Below are 16,769 nucleotides of genomic sequence, written 5' to 3' on the forward strand. Positions count from 1 at the left end.
GGAAACTCGATGGAAGACATTTTTGACACTACAACTATCTCAATCACTTAGGGTTTTTTTTAGATATTTTTTTAATTTTGTGTGTTTTGCCTGCATGTATTTTATGTAAGTGTGTCAGACGCATGCCTGATATCCAAGGAGGCAGGAGGAGGTGGATCTCCTGGAACTGAAGTTAAGTCAGGGACCATTCTGAGCATCAGGAACGTAACCCAGGTCCTCTGCAAGAGCGACCAGCGCTCCTAACCGCTGAGCTGTGGTCCCAGCTCCTTGTATTCCTCAAAGTCTCTACCAGTCCAGCAGTCTCAAAAGAAATAAAACCTGAAGGGATAAGTTTCCTTAGTGGTATTTTAGACAGCATGGTGGTGCACACTTACAATCCCAGCACTGAGGCAGAGGCAGGAGGATCATAAAGTTGAGGACAGCACAGACTACATGGCGAGACCCTATCTTGAAAACACAAAACAACCATCAGCCTTCACAAACAAAACGAGATAGAAGTAAAAAGGCTGGAGTTGGGAGAACGTAAGCTCCATGCCGGCACCGACAACTCCGAGATCCACGAGATTCACCTAGGGCTTTGACCCCCGTCTTATATACTGTGGGGTTCATTCAAGGAAATGACTCACTGCAAGTCTGGAGAGGAGCAAAGGGGGCAGTGAGGTGCTTAGCAGAGTCCTAGCACATAGTAGGTGCTCAGCATTCCAACAAGTAGGTGCTTGCCCAAGAGGAACTCGCAAAGGATGCTTAGCCCATCCTTCACTGACAGGGAGACAACAGTAAAGGGGGAACTGAGAGAGAGAAGCAAATTCCCTCGGCTGTCAAATGAAGAAGCGGTTATGCCACCATCTTGAAGGATGTATAGTCGATCTGAGAGAAGAGCATTACTTTTCTCAAAAGTAGACCATAAAAATCCAACAGTTCTTAGGCTGGTAAGCAGGCTAAGCAGGTGAATGGGCTTGCTGCCAAGTTGATGGCCTGAGTTTGATTCCCAGTCCTCACAGGCTGAAAGGAGGGAACCGACTCCCACAAGTCCACCATGTTCATATCGCCAAGACACGTGTGTGCACCCCCCAAAACCACACCCACACACATATACTCACAGATACACACATATACACCCACACACATATACTCACACAAATACACCATATACACCCACACACATAAACACATATGGCTCACATACACACACTCAAACATACACTCTCAAACATACATACATATGCTCACATGCATACACACACATACACACACATACACACATACACAAATATGCTAACACACACACACACACTCATGTAAATAAATAAATGAAAATTGTTTAAAATTAAGCCAACATTTCTAAGCAGTTACATCCACTCTTGGGAGTCCTCAGCCAAAAAGCATTCTCTCCCCATCCTGAGCCTACAAGTCAAAACAAGGAAGACCCACAAAGATGAGCAAGAAGAAATGTAAGCCTGACATATCTGATTTTTCTCCTCCCTGGTAGCTTTGTATACCCTAATATGCACAGGGATCACCGAGGGATCTTATTAAAACACAGCTTCCGACTTAGCACGAGTCTCTGCATCTCTAACAAGCTCCCAGGCGGTGACAATGCTGTTGTCCATGGGATCTGAGTAGAAATCCACAATTCGAGCAGAAACATCCTACTGACCTCTGGCAACAGTTGCGGGCTCATTAGCAGCAGCAATCCCGGGGAATTAACATTACTGGAATGTTCTTCTTTGTCATGAAATTCTCAACGGGGTACAACCGTATCCCTCGAGTCCCCCCTCAAGAGACCAAGAGCAATGTCTGGAGACATTTTTTTGAGTCTCACAGCTACAGAGGGGGGATGCTAAATGGCACTGTGGATGAAAGCCATGGATGCTGAGAGGCATACTGCAGTTCACACAGCAGCCCTACAACCAACAATGGCCCTAAATTAAAAGGACAGACTGTGCCATGCCTCTGGGGCTACAGATCCTAAGGCGTGACCTCAATCCAATGTCCTTTCCCAGGTCAGCTCTGAGACATGAAGGATCACAAGGGCAGATACTCCATGTGGAGATGGGTCTCCAGGTCGAGGTCAACGGTCTGTGCTTTGTTTAAGGTCAGGCATCTGTGATTCAGTAAGGCAGTGAAGGAACCTACAGGGCAGGAAACCTTATGTCTAACAATTCATGGGACTCAAAACTACATCCATTCTCCATGTGATGTTGAGCAGCTTACAATATTATCCTCATCTATAAGACGGCTCTAAAACCCAAAGCAATACCACGTGACATATTAGAGTATCTGTGGTGGGATTAAAAAAAAAATGCAGCCCACACTGCTAAAGGTCTGCTATTTTAAAGGACACTACACGGCTATCCCTCGGCAATGCATACCTCCTCTTCAGCTGGATGCACCCACCCATTCCAAAGGTGGGTCACCTGAGCAGATTCTTACAGTTCAACTCCCACCTGCCCGGGGTCATCGGAGCAGAAAAAGCAAGACCTATTTGGAAAGAGCTCAGTGAGCCATCAGCATGGGCTACCGAAACGCTGGGGCTGGATCAAAACAAAATGTACTCTCTGCTAACAAATGCAACAGCCCTGGAAAATCAGAAGAATTTGGCAAAATCTGCTTCATGTTGAACACTGAGACAACTGTGTCGGGACTGAAAGCCCGCGATGCTGGCTCTCGAGGACGCGCGCCAGAGACGCTCAAGGAGAGACTTCACGGTCACCTCCTGCATTTACGTCTTTGTCATCCTTGAGGCACGGAGGCCTTGGGGAAAAGGTGTAAGTGTGTCAGTCCCGTCGGGGGGAAAACACTTGAAAAGGCGTGCTCTGGGGAAGTGCCAGACAGCAGACCTTCCCACTGACAGGAGTAGAGAGATGCTGGGAAACCCCCAAGTATGGAAGTGGAAGCTCAGACTGGCTCCCAGGACTCTAGAGAAAACAAGCCAGGTTAAAAAGAACCTGAAACACTGGCATCCCACAGCCCAGGGCAGCTGCTGGGCTAAGGAGTGCATACTGAGACTTGGAGCTCAGCCCTGAAATAATGCCATTATAAGTGGTGGGAAACACACTGTCGCATGAGGCTGGGAAGGAGACATCTGAGTGATGGGTGCCTGAACACCCACCAGTGTGAAAGTAACTCCTCGCAGAGTCACTGACTTACTAGAAGAATAAAAACTGAACTTTCAGGTACCTGGGTCATGGGTTATTGCCCATGACAATTCCAAGGGGCAGCAAGGACAACTCTAGGAAGGCAAGGATGCTCTGCCTGCCCCTGAAGCAAAGCAGAAGTGAGTCTTCCCTCCTCTGCTACCACCACCCCCGGTGGTGTCAATCAACCTGCCTGGACCCTTCTTAAATTGCGCGTCTGCATCCCGCAAGGACCACCTCTCGAGATAATGCGTTTTCTACGATTATTACCTGCTGTGTTAAGCAGCACTTCCTTCCATTGGTTACAACAAGAAAAAGAAGAATTAGGGGTGAGACAGCAAAGAGGCTAATGCTGCTTTCATCAAGGGACAATATCTTGTTGTGGGAAGCGGAAGTGTTCAGCGGCCGGGAATCACGAGGCATTGAAGCGCTGACCGTGAACTCGGGAAGCTGAGCACTGCGAGGGCTCTGGGCTGATGAGAGTCACTCCACATGTGTCGGCGAGAAACAGAGCTGGACAAAGGCGTAATTTATGTTAGAAAACAGCTCAAATCTCAAGTGCAGTGGTGTTCTGATTCACAAGGCCCCGAGCTGATTGAAAACTTACAAAGAAAAGGGAGAAACGCCTGCTAGCAGGCACCGGATGAATAACGCACCTCTCCGCATGGTCGGGGTCACCAGGCAGGTACCTCAGAGAGAACCAAGTTTCCAGCCACTGCTCAGCTACCCAAAACTGGGACAAACTCAACACATCGAAACAAACACCATGGGAGGGACCCGCATTGTAAAAACTGGCGAAATCCAAGAAAAGCCTAAGCTTAGGTAGGAATATTGTAAGAAAAAGTTGGTCTGAGTTTTAACGAGGGAAGCACTGATCTGGTCGAGCTACCCACGCTGGGGACGAGTAAGCAAAAGACCCAGAGCTACTGCATCTACTCTGCAACTCTTCTCCAAGTCTGATAGTACAGAATGCAAGAACGATTGAGATTAAAAGAATTTCTTTAAGCAAACCTATCTTGTGAGTCTTTGGAGCTACTATACATCAGAAGCTGGCAGTCAATAAAAGTCAACAAGCTCTTTACGGTTCTGTGTTTGTATGCATGCATTCGTGCTGGGAACCAAGCTCTGGTCCTCTGGAAGAGTGCCGCTGTCCAGTCCCCACGGCCTCCGAAGGCCACAGCTCTCATATGTGCACACCCTGCCATCGTCACACATACACGGAACGAAAGTAAAATCAAACCTTTCTTTAAAAGTCCTGGGGGGAAACCATGTCTATCCTGAGCACCTCCCACTGCTGTTTCTGGTCCCTGATTCCCTAAATGAAACATCACAATGACGATTCAGGATGTCTCCGTATCAGGTGTTGAGGCAGGCCATCCTGACGTGACTGAAAGTAGACTGGAAGATGCTTGCCCAGTATATGCAACTGATGTGTCATTTTGTAAACATAAGAACTTGGGCAGCCTCGGATTTGGGGATCCAAGAGGGAGGGGCATTGTCCCCCTGGAACTAACCCCCTCCCTATTGGGAAGGCAAGAACAACATGAAGTCCTACCAAAACACAAAATAAAGTTACTCAGATATTTAACCACCATTCACCAACTCACCTAAGTGGAAATGTGTCATTAGGAATAATTAGCAAGCTCATGCATAAAAACATTAATTGCTTGTTCAAGAAGATGAGATAAAAAGGCAAGACAAGGAAAGATTAAGGACTTGAATAGCATCTACAGGATAGTCTATCAAATCTTGCCACAAGCGAGGGTTGATGGGGAGAATGAGAATATATCACAGATTAAAAAGTCTCACCTTGGGAAACTGGGAGGGAATTGTCTGAATCTTAGAAAAATAAACCAATGTGTCTATCCAATGCTTTGGCTTATGCCATGGGTTGAAGGCTTGGTCATCAACCTGTAGCACTCCTGAAAGGCGGTAGCACCTTCATAGGTTGGGCCTGGGGTACAGGTCCTTCCCACCCACCATGAAGCAGATGAGCCTCACACTGTGTGTTCACACCGTCGAGCACTAAGCCACTACAAGCCCAGAGCATCAGAGCACAGAAGCCAGGGGCTGAAACCTCTGAAGGTCATTAACTCCAATCAGGATGATTTTCCTTGAATATTTTACCATAGCAGCACACAGAAGAAAAGCTGTCAGGCAGGTGCTATAGAAATATAGTCTACTGAAATACCTCAGCAGGTTGTTAGAGAAAATCTAAACAGCCTTTGGCTCAAAATACTAGGGATCCAACAGCAATACTGTGGTCAGCTGGACAAAACCTAGACTCGCCTAAGAAATGGGACAACTGTGTGGGAGGTTACCTTGTTTGTGTTAACTTAAGTGGTTAAGATCCGCCCACTGTGGGCGGCACCATCCCCTGGGTGGGAGCCTGGACTGTGAGAGCTGAGAGAGGAGCTGAGCTGAGCAGCAACCGCCATCCCTCCGCTTCCCACTTGTGGATATAAGTTGCCACCTGTTTCAAGCTCTTGCCACTGACTTTGCCACTGAGCTGATCTGTACCCTTGAACCGTGAGCAGAGTAGACCCTTTCTCTCTGAAGTTGCTTCGGTCAGTGTACCTTACTGCAGCAACAGGAACAAGTCAAGATGAAGGCATAAGAGGTTAACACAGTCCCTCATCATAAATAATCAGGACAGATTTTTTTTCTCTGATTTTAGAATATTTACATTAGATGTTAGATATTATAATATTCATATCTAGAAATGTTATAGACATAGGGAGCCACGTCTGAGCACAGATCTCAGGTATGTCTCACACACATAGCCAGAGGTAATTTTATGTATTTAATACAAATGCTCATGAGGGTATACTCAGGAGGGAATTTTACACTTGAGATATCATATTGGTGCTCAAAACTTACAGACTTTGGAGTATTTCTTTTTTTTTTTTCTTTTTTTTTTCTTTTTTTTTTTTTGATTAGGGACTTTCAACCTGTAATCACAGCTCCAATTAGAAGCTCAGACTTGACACCTAAAAACAGCTTCCACTTCCCCTGCGTCATCAGCACCAAAAATAAAATAAACACACCCAACAGGACAGCCAACAGTTTACTCTGTGCTGATCACTGGGCCAGGTCACGGGGTCACCTTCAATCAACAACACACACACACACACACACACATACACACACAAGTCTTCAGAACAAAATTACTCATTTGTAAAAACAAACGAACAGGCTTCTGGCTGCTGTTGATGGTAAATCAGATTCTTGTTCTTAATGAACTGATTCGGTTTGGACTGTTTATACAGTCAGGTGTGACTTCGGCCCTGAATGTCTGCGGTCCAGGTTCTACATGCTTCTCAGCAGGGAGAAGCACCACAGCACGAGTGCATAGTCTCCTCGTGGTCACAGCACGTGTGCATGGTCTCCTCATGGGCACAGCACGTGTGCATGGTCTCCTCACGGTCACAGCACGTGTGCATGGTCTCCTCATGGACACAGCACGTGTGCATGGTCTCCTCATGGACACAGCACGTGTGCATGGTCTCCTCATGGTCACAGCACGTGTGCATGGTCTCCTCATGGACACAGCACGTGTGCATGGTCTCCTCATGGACACAGCACGTGTGCATGATCTCCTCATGGACACAGCACGTGTGCATGGTCTCCTCATGGACACAGCACGTGTGCATGGTCTCATCCTAGCCTTGGCCCCAGCTCAGCCTCGGTGCTGGCCTCTGCCTCTTTTTCCCCCATTAGGAAGATAAAGCAGCCAGGTTGGGTTTCCTCTTAGAAGAAATTGACAGACCCAGGGACGACCTTTGACCTCTGCCACTTGGTGCCTCTAACTCCTAGAAACTTTCTGATGGCCGTGGAGAGCCAGGGCCTGGTAAACAAGCCACTTCTGTGCAGACGATTATTAATCAAAGACAGCTGCATCGTTAACTCTTTCTGTGGCTGTAAATAATTAAAGGCCTTATTTATGTCAGTTTCAGACAGCTTTGCCAGAGTCCCCAGTCCCGAACCCCAGCTGAAGGAAGGAACACAGTCTACTTACAGTTCCTAATGTTATTCCAGTCAGTTTTGGCAAAGAAAGGGTGGCAGCAGAGACCCTCAAACTTCAGTCTCTCTTTCTGGACACACAGCAAACTCTGAATCAGATCAAGGAGCTCACTGCTAACTTTGGGGTCATCCGGGAACTTCAAAAACCGCTATTTAAAAAAGAAAATAAAAAAGATTTTCCTTAGCGGTGCTTTGGTCCATGCCCTGAAACGGGGAGGGAGATCCCCCACGCGTGCCGGTACTTTTCTTCTTCTTTTTTTTAAATAAAGTTTTGTGCTCTCCTAACTTTAGACCAAAGGCATGCTCCGGAAATAAGCGGCCTGGTCCTTTTGTGACTTGCCCTGTGCATCGCTCTCCCTGGCTCGCTCGCTCCCCACCTCTCTCTGTTGTCCGTCAGCAATGAGCTATTTCCAGATCCTGTACATCTCGCGCTGTTCTCAGCCCAGCAGCCCTGCAGCTCGCGCTGGCTCTCCCTGCCTGCCGTGCCCTTCTGCTCGCTCCCCTGCACGCCACGCTTTTCTGCACTTGGTTTTTTGAAACGGGGGTCATATAGCTCAGGCTGGCCTCAAATTCAAAATGTAGCCAAAGAGGGAGACCTTGAACCCCCGATCCAACTGCCACCACCCACCCACTTGTGTTGGGATGTGCTGTGTGGGTTCTGAGGCATGGTGAGGACAGAAGGTGGGGATGGCTCCCTGCTGATGACCTGGGCTATGGGATGAACAGACTGAGGAGGAGGATGGAAATTAGCTCCAAGGCTTATCTAGAGAGAAATTTCAACTCAAGAGAAGCCTCAGTAACAGTGGACATTTAAAAGAGAAAACACTGAACCAACCATTCCAGGGAAATGAAAATTGGGCGATAGCAGAATTCGAGGTAATGAGGCCTCTTTACTCCTTTAAGCTGGAGCCTTTAGAAGCGGGCTTAACGGAGTGTACGCATACTTATTAGAGGGTGGTTTACTTCTACACCAGACATACTTGTGTGTGTACACAGACATATGTGACCACAATCCTAACGTGTCTGCTCACTTTGTCCCGGCTTCAGAATCAGACAGCCTGTGCCACTCCAGGCTGTCTCTGAGTCTCCTCACCAGCATGTGAGGTGAAATACTTGTTGTTTGCAAAAAAAAAAAAAGGGGGGGGGGAGCTAAGGAACTATCTCTGGCTGACTCCAAGACTCACACTTACGCACGTTTAATAACTGTGAAGTCAAGATGCATTTCGAAATCAATAAAAAGATGGAGCTAAGATGGCAGCCATGTTTCCTCTTTGGTACAACCTAACATGCTGACTGGCCCTGAAGAGAGAGCTCAAAGCTGCTCTGCTCTGTGTGTCAGCATCCTTTCAAATTCTAACGACCCTTCACCTGGAAGTTCATGATGTTGTTGAAGGTGCGGGCAGAGGTTCCCTCTGTGAACGGGGTCTTCCCGTAAACCATCTCATAAGCCACCACTCCGACAGACCACCAGTCACAGTCCAGGCCGTAGGTGCCCCTCCGGTCCTCATTCATCACGGTCAACACTTCCGGAGCCATGTAATCTGGGGTCCCAATGGGGAGTTTGGCATCCACCTGGAAAGTCAGAAATTGAAATGAACACGGCACACTCTCAATTACCCTCCAGTGGGCGCCAACACCAGCATCAGACGCCAAGCCGATTGGCCACAGATTACTGCCCACCCAGGCATTGAACCTTGTGTTAAGTACCACACTGTCAAGAAACACCAACGCTTTATTAATGAGCGTACAACACAGCCCAAAGGCAAGCGGGGTTTGTGGATGATAGTTTCCTAACAAAACTGTCTTAAGGTGGATTTCCCGGTACAAGCTACGGATATGCCAGGACTCCATGGCAGTACTGAAGGACTGAACCCAGGGCCTGTGAGATAAGCAAACGACCCTTCCATGCCCGAGCTGTATTCCCAACAGAACCTATACTTCTATTAAAAGAATAAAAGCCTCAGGGAGTTGGGCCGTCTGATGGGGTGGGGTTGGGTTTGTGAGGACATCCTCTTGGAGATGGGGGGGATAAGGTATTCAGTGAGGAACAATCAGAGGGTGGACTGGGAGGGGGATAAAGACTGGACAGTTTAAAAGAAAGATTAGAGAATTTTTCTTAAAAGTGTAAAAACTATATACGTAGATGTGGGAAAATGGGGTTGGGGAGGTGACTCTGTTGGGAAAGTGCTTCCCATGCGAGTGTGGAGGCCTCAGTTCAAATCCCCAAAACCCACATAAAAAAGCTGAATGTGGGGCTACACTGGGGAGGCTCATATGAGGGGACCCCCAGGGGCTTGCTCGTAGCCAAGCCAGCAAAACTAGTAAACCCTGGGTTCAGTGATGAAGAGACCCTGTGTTGACCTCTGGCCTCCACGCCCATGCACATACATATGTGCACACACTCACATAAGCCACACTTGCAGAGAAAGAGAGAGAACAATGAAATGAGAACAAAGCCTGAACATGGATCTATGATAAAAGACCAATAATCTATTCATGAGAAACTAGAGGCTGGCTGGCAACACAAAACAGCAAGTCGGACATTTCAAATCTGGGGAAAATGGGAACAGGCCTGGGGATCCAGTTCCTCCTTCAGCCCCCCTGCAGGGCAGTGTGAAGAGTAAGTCCCGCCCAGGCTGTACATCAATGAGACTACCTTCCTCACTCCCAACTACTGCTCCTACTATGGTCCACTCACGGCTGGGAAACCTGGTCCCTCCAACCCACCAGCACCCGAGCACTGCCCTTGGCAAAGACAGACCAGGACACTGCTGGAAGTCTTTCAATAGAGCCACGCGTATTCCACTACAGGGACCGTCCCCGTCTCCTAAGAATTTCTGTTTTACTGTTCAATGCCTTCATTTCCTGAAATGATGCTGATCAAAGAATCAGCCTCCCTGACCCTCCCTGGGGACTCAGCAAGTAGACAACCCCTCTGATCTTCAAAAACTGTTTTTTCAAGTTTTACTGAGCAGGAAATGTGAAGGTCTGAGAACACCTGTCTACCCGCTTGTCTATCCATCTGTCTCTACTCCTGCCCGTCAAAGTGGAGACAGCCGACTTCAGAAACAGTGTTGACCACTACCCTGGGAGCACAGCATTTGTGAACTTCCCTTAGATCAGCAGTTAGATGGTCATTATTAAAGGATAAAAAGTGCCCACAACAGAACCCAAAGGTCTGGGGACTATGGCCACAGTCCCTTAAGGTTGGGCTTTTTACATCAAGAAAGGAGATTTAGACCAGGCCTGGTGACATATGAGTTATGTTCTAGACCAACCAAGATTTGCAAAGCAAGACCTGCTGAAGAAAAGAAAGAGGGTAAAGAGGACAAGGAGGAAGAAGAAGGTGAGGAAGAAGAAGGTGAGGAGGAGGAAGGTGAGGAGGAGGGAGAGGAGGAGAGTGGTGTAGAATTTGCTTTGCTTTCAGAAGTTTGGGAGGAACGGGAAGTTTGGGGCTGGTACACCTTCCCCGGGGACGGGGTGAAAGCTCTTTCAACTACGACTTCAAACGTGTCCATCCTCCTCCCTGAGGAGTGAGATTCCCTCTCACTCCTCACTTGTATATGAAGGTGTGCATACGTGTGTCATATAAGACTTTGCTGAGACGTTCCCATTCCTTCTGCACATGGATATTTAATAGGAATATCTGAACATTCCTGTAGCTTACATATTCCATCCCTTATGTATTTATAGAAACGATTCCCGTAAAATCGCCCACTTCCTCAGGTCCAGACTCTGACGGAGGTTTGCCTGACCTCCAGCACAGGACACAGTGTGAAGCTGTCTCTGGACAACAGCCTTTGACTACAAGGACTCATTAGAGGATGCTCAAAAGTCAGGTTGTATGAGAAACAGGCCTGTACTGGAGGCAACGGTGAAGATACACAGGAAACACTGAGTCTAGACAGACGCACAATGTGACTTAACCTAGAACCCAAAAGGAGCAGGCCCTAGGTAAGGCCCTGATGTCAGCATCCTGAGCCTAACCGACTGAACCCCTAATTCTCTTGCAAAAGCTCAGACTACGCCGTTGTTCAATGAACATCATCTGCATGGGTTAGAGTCCATTTTACTGCCACGTGGGATGTTCCAGAATATTCTGCCCTCTTTGCTGGCAGCTGAAGGGCAGGGTCTCTTGTTCACATCCAGAGAGCTGACCTTGGCCAGGTGACACAATCAAAGAGTATAAGTTGTCAACACATTTATAACCAAAGAAGTCAGATAATCCCGAAACTCCTCTTATCTCAGAATAGAAATGCACAGACATATTTACATATCCTAATTATTTATGCCTTGCCTAATAACTATCTCCATTCCATTAGCAATGTGAGCTAAAAAGCTATGAAAGCAAAACTTCCCACTAGTGCACACTTGATGCAACTTCAGCCACAGTGCTCATTAGTGGTTGACAAAGGTTTTCATTACCAAATTTCCAGTGCCACTGACGTCCATCCGAGCATCACGTGGTCTCATGTGATTATGAGGGCTTCGCCGCAAGCTCTTCCTCTCCTCTAATGCAGCAGCTAATCTGGGTGAGATACTGAAAGTGTCTCTACTACTGGCTGGTTTGTGTATCAATTTGATGAAAGCTGGAGTTATCACAGAGAAAGGAGCCTCCCTTGAGGAAATGCCTCCATGAGATCCAGCTGTAAGGCATTTTCTCAACTAGTGATCAAGGGGGGAGGGCCCAGCCCATTGTGGGTGGAGCCATCCCTGGGCTGGTAGACCTGGGTTCTATAAGAAAGCAGGCTGAGCAAGCCATGGGGAGCAATCCACTAAGTAACATCCCTCCATGGCCTCTGCATCAGCTCCTGCTTCCTGACCTGCTTGAGTTCCAGTCCTGACTTCCTTTGGTGATGAACAGCGATGTGGAAGTGTAAGCTGAATAAACCCTTTCCTCCCCAGCTTGCTTCTTTTTTTTAAATATTTATTTATTTATTATATGTAAGTACACTGTAGCTGTCTTCAGACACATCAGAAAAGAGCATCAGCTCTCATTATAGATGATTCTGAGCCACCATGTGGTTGCTGGGATTTGAACTCACGACCTCTGTAAGAGTGGTCACTGCTCTTAACCACTGAGCCATCTCTCCAGCCCCCCAACTTGCTTCTTGGTCATGATGTTTGTGCAGGAATAGAGACCCTGCCTAAAACAGTGTCCCAGCCACTCCAGCTGCCTAGGAAGAGCACTGTCTGATGGGACCCAGGTATTGTTCAACTTTAATTCTTACTCTGCTGACAGAGAAAATAAAACCAGTCCAACAGAGACAGAAGAGCAGGAGAGGGAAAGGCAGCAAGGGATGAGTGACCAGCAGAGTTCATCTGGAAACTCAGCAGATTCTTTTAAAAACAAAATGGAACAGCCGGAGTGACAGTTTTGTGTCTAAGAAAGCCTGCTGAAGCTGGGCACTGAGGTGGAACACACGTTTAATCCCAGCACTAAAGAAACAGGCAGCTGGAGCTCTGAGCTTGCGGCCAGACTGGGTCTATAGTTCCAGGACACTCAGGGGTACACAGAGAAACCCTGTCTTAAGAAACAAAACAAAACAAAAGAACACATGCTCATCTCACAGAGGACCCAGGGGACTTCTAACACCCACAGCAGGAGGCTCACAACCACCTGTAACCTATCCTGGGGGATGGGGGAATTAGACGCCTCCTCCTGGACTCTGTGGGGACTGCAATAGCATACGCACATAGGCACACACACAATTTTAAAATAGATTTTTAAAACAAAATACGGGAAGAAACTATTTTCTTTCTCTCAAACCACTGCCATAAATAGCCAGGATGTGAAACTATGTAAACAGTAGCACCCCCCTACCCAAACACACACATACACACACACACACACGTGCACATGTATACACACACACACACACACACACACACACACACACACGCGCGCGCGCGCGCACATGTACACACATATATACACACCTGCAGAAGTGTGTATCAATTTCTCTCTAATTTCTAGCTTTGGGGCTGGGAAAACCTACACCCCCCAAAGTGTGGGCCTGAGAGAGGGGGTGAAGGGGGAGCCACAGGAGTGATTTCTATGCTATCTGCACACTTCTGTCTATAAATAGGGATATGGGGAATAGGGAAACAACAGGAATGGAAGAAGTTTTGCTCCTACAGAAGTGTGAAAAGAATTTTTGCCTCTAGGTTTCCAGCTTCTGGAGAACTGACTACAACACAAACTCTAGTTTATTTACAAACCCTTTACAACTGGTTTCCTGAGAGCCAGAAGAGACACACTAGCTGTCGGCCCCTGTCTGAGATTCCAATAAGGAAAGTGTCCCTAAGTAACACAGAGGGCCCTGAGGTCACTAGGCTCATGGCCCTGTTGACTTAGGTAAAGTGCACGAAAGCTGCCTTCTGTGAGAAGCTTGAAAGGACAATGGGAGCTGGAGAATCAACTCCTGTAAGACTCGAAACCACCCACAGAACAGGACATCTGGAAATGAACAGAGATCCGTGGACTTACGGGTGGTGTGCAGGAAGTTCAGCACATGTGAACTAGGGGACACACGTGTGCATATGTGAAGAGAGGCCACAAGCTGGGTGTCCTCCTCACTTTCTACCTTAATGTCTTCACACACACACACACACACACCACCACCACCACCACCACCACAAGCATGTGGAGATCATAGGACAACTTGAAGATATCAGTACTCTGCTTTCTGCAAGCCGTTCCTGAGTATAGAACTCAAGTTGTGAGACTTGGCAGCAAACACCTTTAACCTGCTGAGCCATCTTGCCAGCCTTCCCCTTCTGTTGGCGAGCTAACCAACCAACTCAGAGGGGCATCTGTCCCGGGCTTCCCAGCTCTGCGATTCCATGAGCACACTCACGCCTGACCATCTCAAGTGGGGCTGAACTCAGGTCCTGCTCACAAGACAGCGCTTTACCAAGAGTCATCTCCCCAGCCCAGACTGTATTTTTATAGGATAGCTGTAATACAAAAAGCCGAACCTACATCAGGCCTATAACTACCTTCCAATATGAACACGTTCAGCTCTCTGCCCGCCATTAATCAGAGACAAAAATAATTTCTCATCGATAAATCCACATGATCTAGAATCTAAACTGCTCTTCTTCTATGATAAAAAGACCTTTACATTTAAAACACTGCTAACGGGGCTGGGGAGCTGGCTCGGTGGGAAAAGCATTTACAGTGTGAGCCAGGAGAACTGAATTCTAGGGCCAGAATCCACGGAAAGCCAAGCACAGTGGCACTTCTATCCTTCCAGCACACCTGTCGAGACACACGGGGACACAGAAGACTCCCCAGGAACCCCCAGGCCAGCCACCCTGCCATATAGACAAGTGACAACAAAGTGATTCCCAAATCAGACAAGGTGCAACTCCAGGACTGGTGCTGGGAGTTATTCTCAGTGCCACATATGCACGCGTGCACACACATACACACACAAACATGTATGCATGAACACACACACTCATCTATATATGCATGCACAGTCATACATACATGCACACCCACACACATACACATACATGCTTCACACATCAAATACCCACACACTTGTACATACACATACATCTTACACACACACACACACACACACACACACACACACACACACACACACGGTTTTCTTGCCTCCACTCCAGGATACACCAGGAGAGCTGAAGACATCTGGAATGTTATATCAGAGGGGCGGGAAGATAAAGTGAGGAGAGATCAGGAACTTAGCTAGACATCTGATGACACACAGCGCAGATCCCACAACAAAGAATTATCCAGACCCAGACCCCAATGGTCAAGGATTTACTGTCAGGCTATAAACCTGTCCTGTAATTTTTTTTCAAGCACATCAGTTTATTAATGTCGCTAATACAGTTTGTGAGTTTCTAAATCCTAGGAATATTTAATCTGCTCCCTGTGCGTTTCTGCACTAAATTCAACATTCACACTCTCTCATCTATTCCTGAGTCATTCGTACTTGGGGTAGGAAGGGAGGAGGGGTGTCAAGAGTGGGTCTCAGGGCCTCACCCACAGAAAGTGTATCCTCTACCACTGAGCTATACCCTCAACACCCTTTTTAAAAAATATATAGTATCCATGGATTTAAAAGCTTATGAGATAAAATATCTCCTTGTGGTTTTTATTTGCAAATATCCTTAATGCTATTTATTTTGAAACTTAAAACATAAAATTATTTGATTTTACAATATTTTTAAACATTTTGTATTATATTTTTTCATTTATTTGGTGTGTGTGTGTGTGTGTGTGTGTGTGTGTGTGTGTGTGTCTAACTAAAGACACCAAGTCTGAGTGTTTGACAGTATTCTCAGAGAATATGGGATGGAGAATCTTAGCTTTGGGGGCTCTGTCGCCCTCTTCTGGCCTTCTCAGGCTTGCACACATGTGGTACATATTCACACACACAGACACAGACACAAACACACAAACGTGCACATATGCATGCCCAAATTAAATAATAATAATACTAATAATAATGCTAGGCAGTGATGGTGTACACCTCTAATCCCAGCACTGGGTAGGCAGAGGCAGGGGGATCCCTGGGTTACTGGTCAGCCTGGTCTACAAGGTGAGTTTTACAACAGCGAGGGCTACATAGAGAAGCCCTGTCTCAAAAACCCAATACTAATAATTTAAAATAATAGTTATTATTATGAAGCTTTTTTAAAAGAACAGAACCTTAAAATCAAAGGAAAGTGAAGCTGGGTTTGAGCAGCATGGAGGATGTTTTCCCAGCAGCCTAATGCTGAGTAAGTTACCTAAAGAGTTCTCAGGCGGCAGAACACACAGGGCAGACTCCAAAGTGCACAGAGTTAACACGGCTCTGAGCCTTTTCCTAATATCAACCTAATAATATCCACCTTTCCCAGAGGAATCTGGGATGAAAAAGTAATTTTACATATTGTCCTTCATATAAAGGACTTAAGTCTCAGACCTGGAGGTGCTCTGAAGAGCAGTCTCTCCAGCCTCCGGTCTTATGCATGTTAAGTAGAATCTCCATCTTCTAGAGGGAGGATTTGCTGCAGTCACTGAGCGGCTCAGACTCAAAGCCTAAGGCAGCTTTTCCCTCAGACCTGTCCTTCCTACGCAGCCAACCTCCAATTCACATTCCAATATGAGCCAACTTTATTAGAGGAGTCTTAACTCTTCGTCTTTTTAATTTTGTCATCTTCCTTGAAAACGGCCTGCCTTGATCTCGGTGGCCTCCACGGCTCTCTAATTAGCATGTGTAACATGACTTAACTTTTCCAAAGGCCCAAGACTTGAAGATGATACTTTGAACATCAACATCTTGACACCTCAGGACATTTAATTCCAAGTCTCTAGAGCTAGTGACTGGTTTCAATTCTGCTGTATATGGAGAGAAATTAAGGAAAAGAAGGTCACGTTTCATGAAAATGCTTTAAAATAAAGCGAGGTGACGGAACAGAACACAGTCTCTATAAGGTGAGAGAAAACAAAATGAACATTCTCCTTTCTTTTAAAGAATAAGGTAGGAACACGCAGAGTTGGCAGGGTGCTGACAGGTATTAACATAAGGGCAGTGACTCGGAAGACATCTCTGTGCGTCCACCCCACCCCACCCCACCCCACGC

At 46.8% G+C, this 16,769-nt stretch overlaps 1 protein-coding gene across 1 annotated transcript in view; it reads right to left on the reverse strand.

Annotated features, from left to right (window-relative positions):
• The window catches only part of CIT (citron rho-interacting serine/threonine kinase), a gene marked incomplete at both ends in the record, with an annotated part of 147,748 nt that overhangs the window by 103,138 nt on the left and 27,841 nt on the right, over positions 1-16,769 (reverse strand). Inside the window, 2 exons of the mRNA XM_080940451.1 lie at positions 7,156-7,309; positions 8,529-8,732. Of these exons, the coding sequence (XP_080796577.1) occupies positions 7,156-7,309; positions 8,529-8,732 (358 nt within the window). The remainder of the gene's footprint in view (positions 1-7,155; positions 7,310-8,528; positions 8,733-16,769) is intronic.

This window comes from Micromys minutus (genome assembly GCF_963924665.1).
Source record: "Micromys minutus genome assembly, chromosome: 29".
Classification (NCBI taxonomy): Eukaryota; Metazoa; Chordata; class Mammalia; order Rodentia; family Muridae; genus Micromys; species Micromys minutus.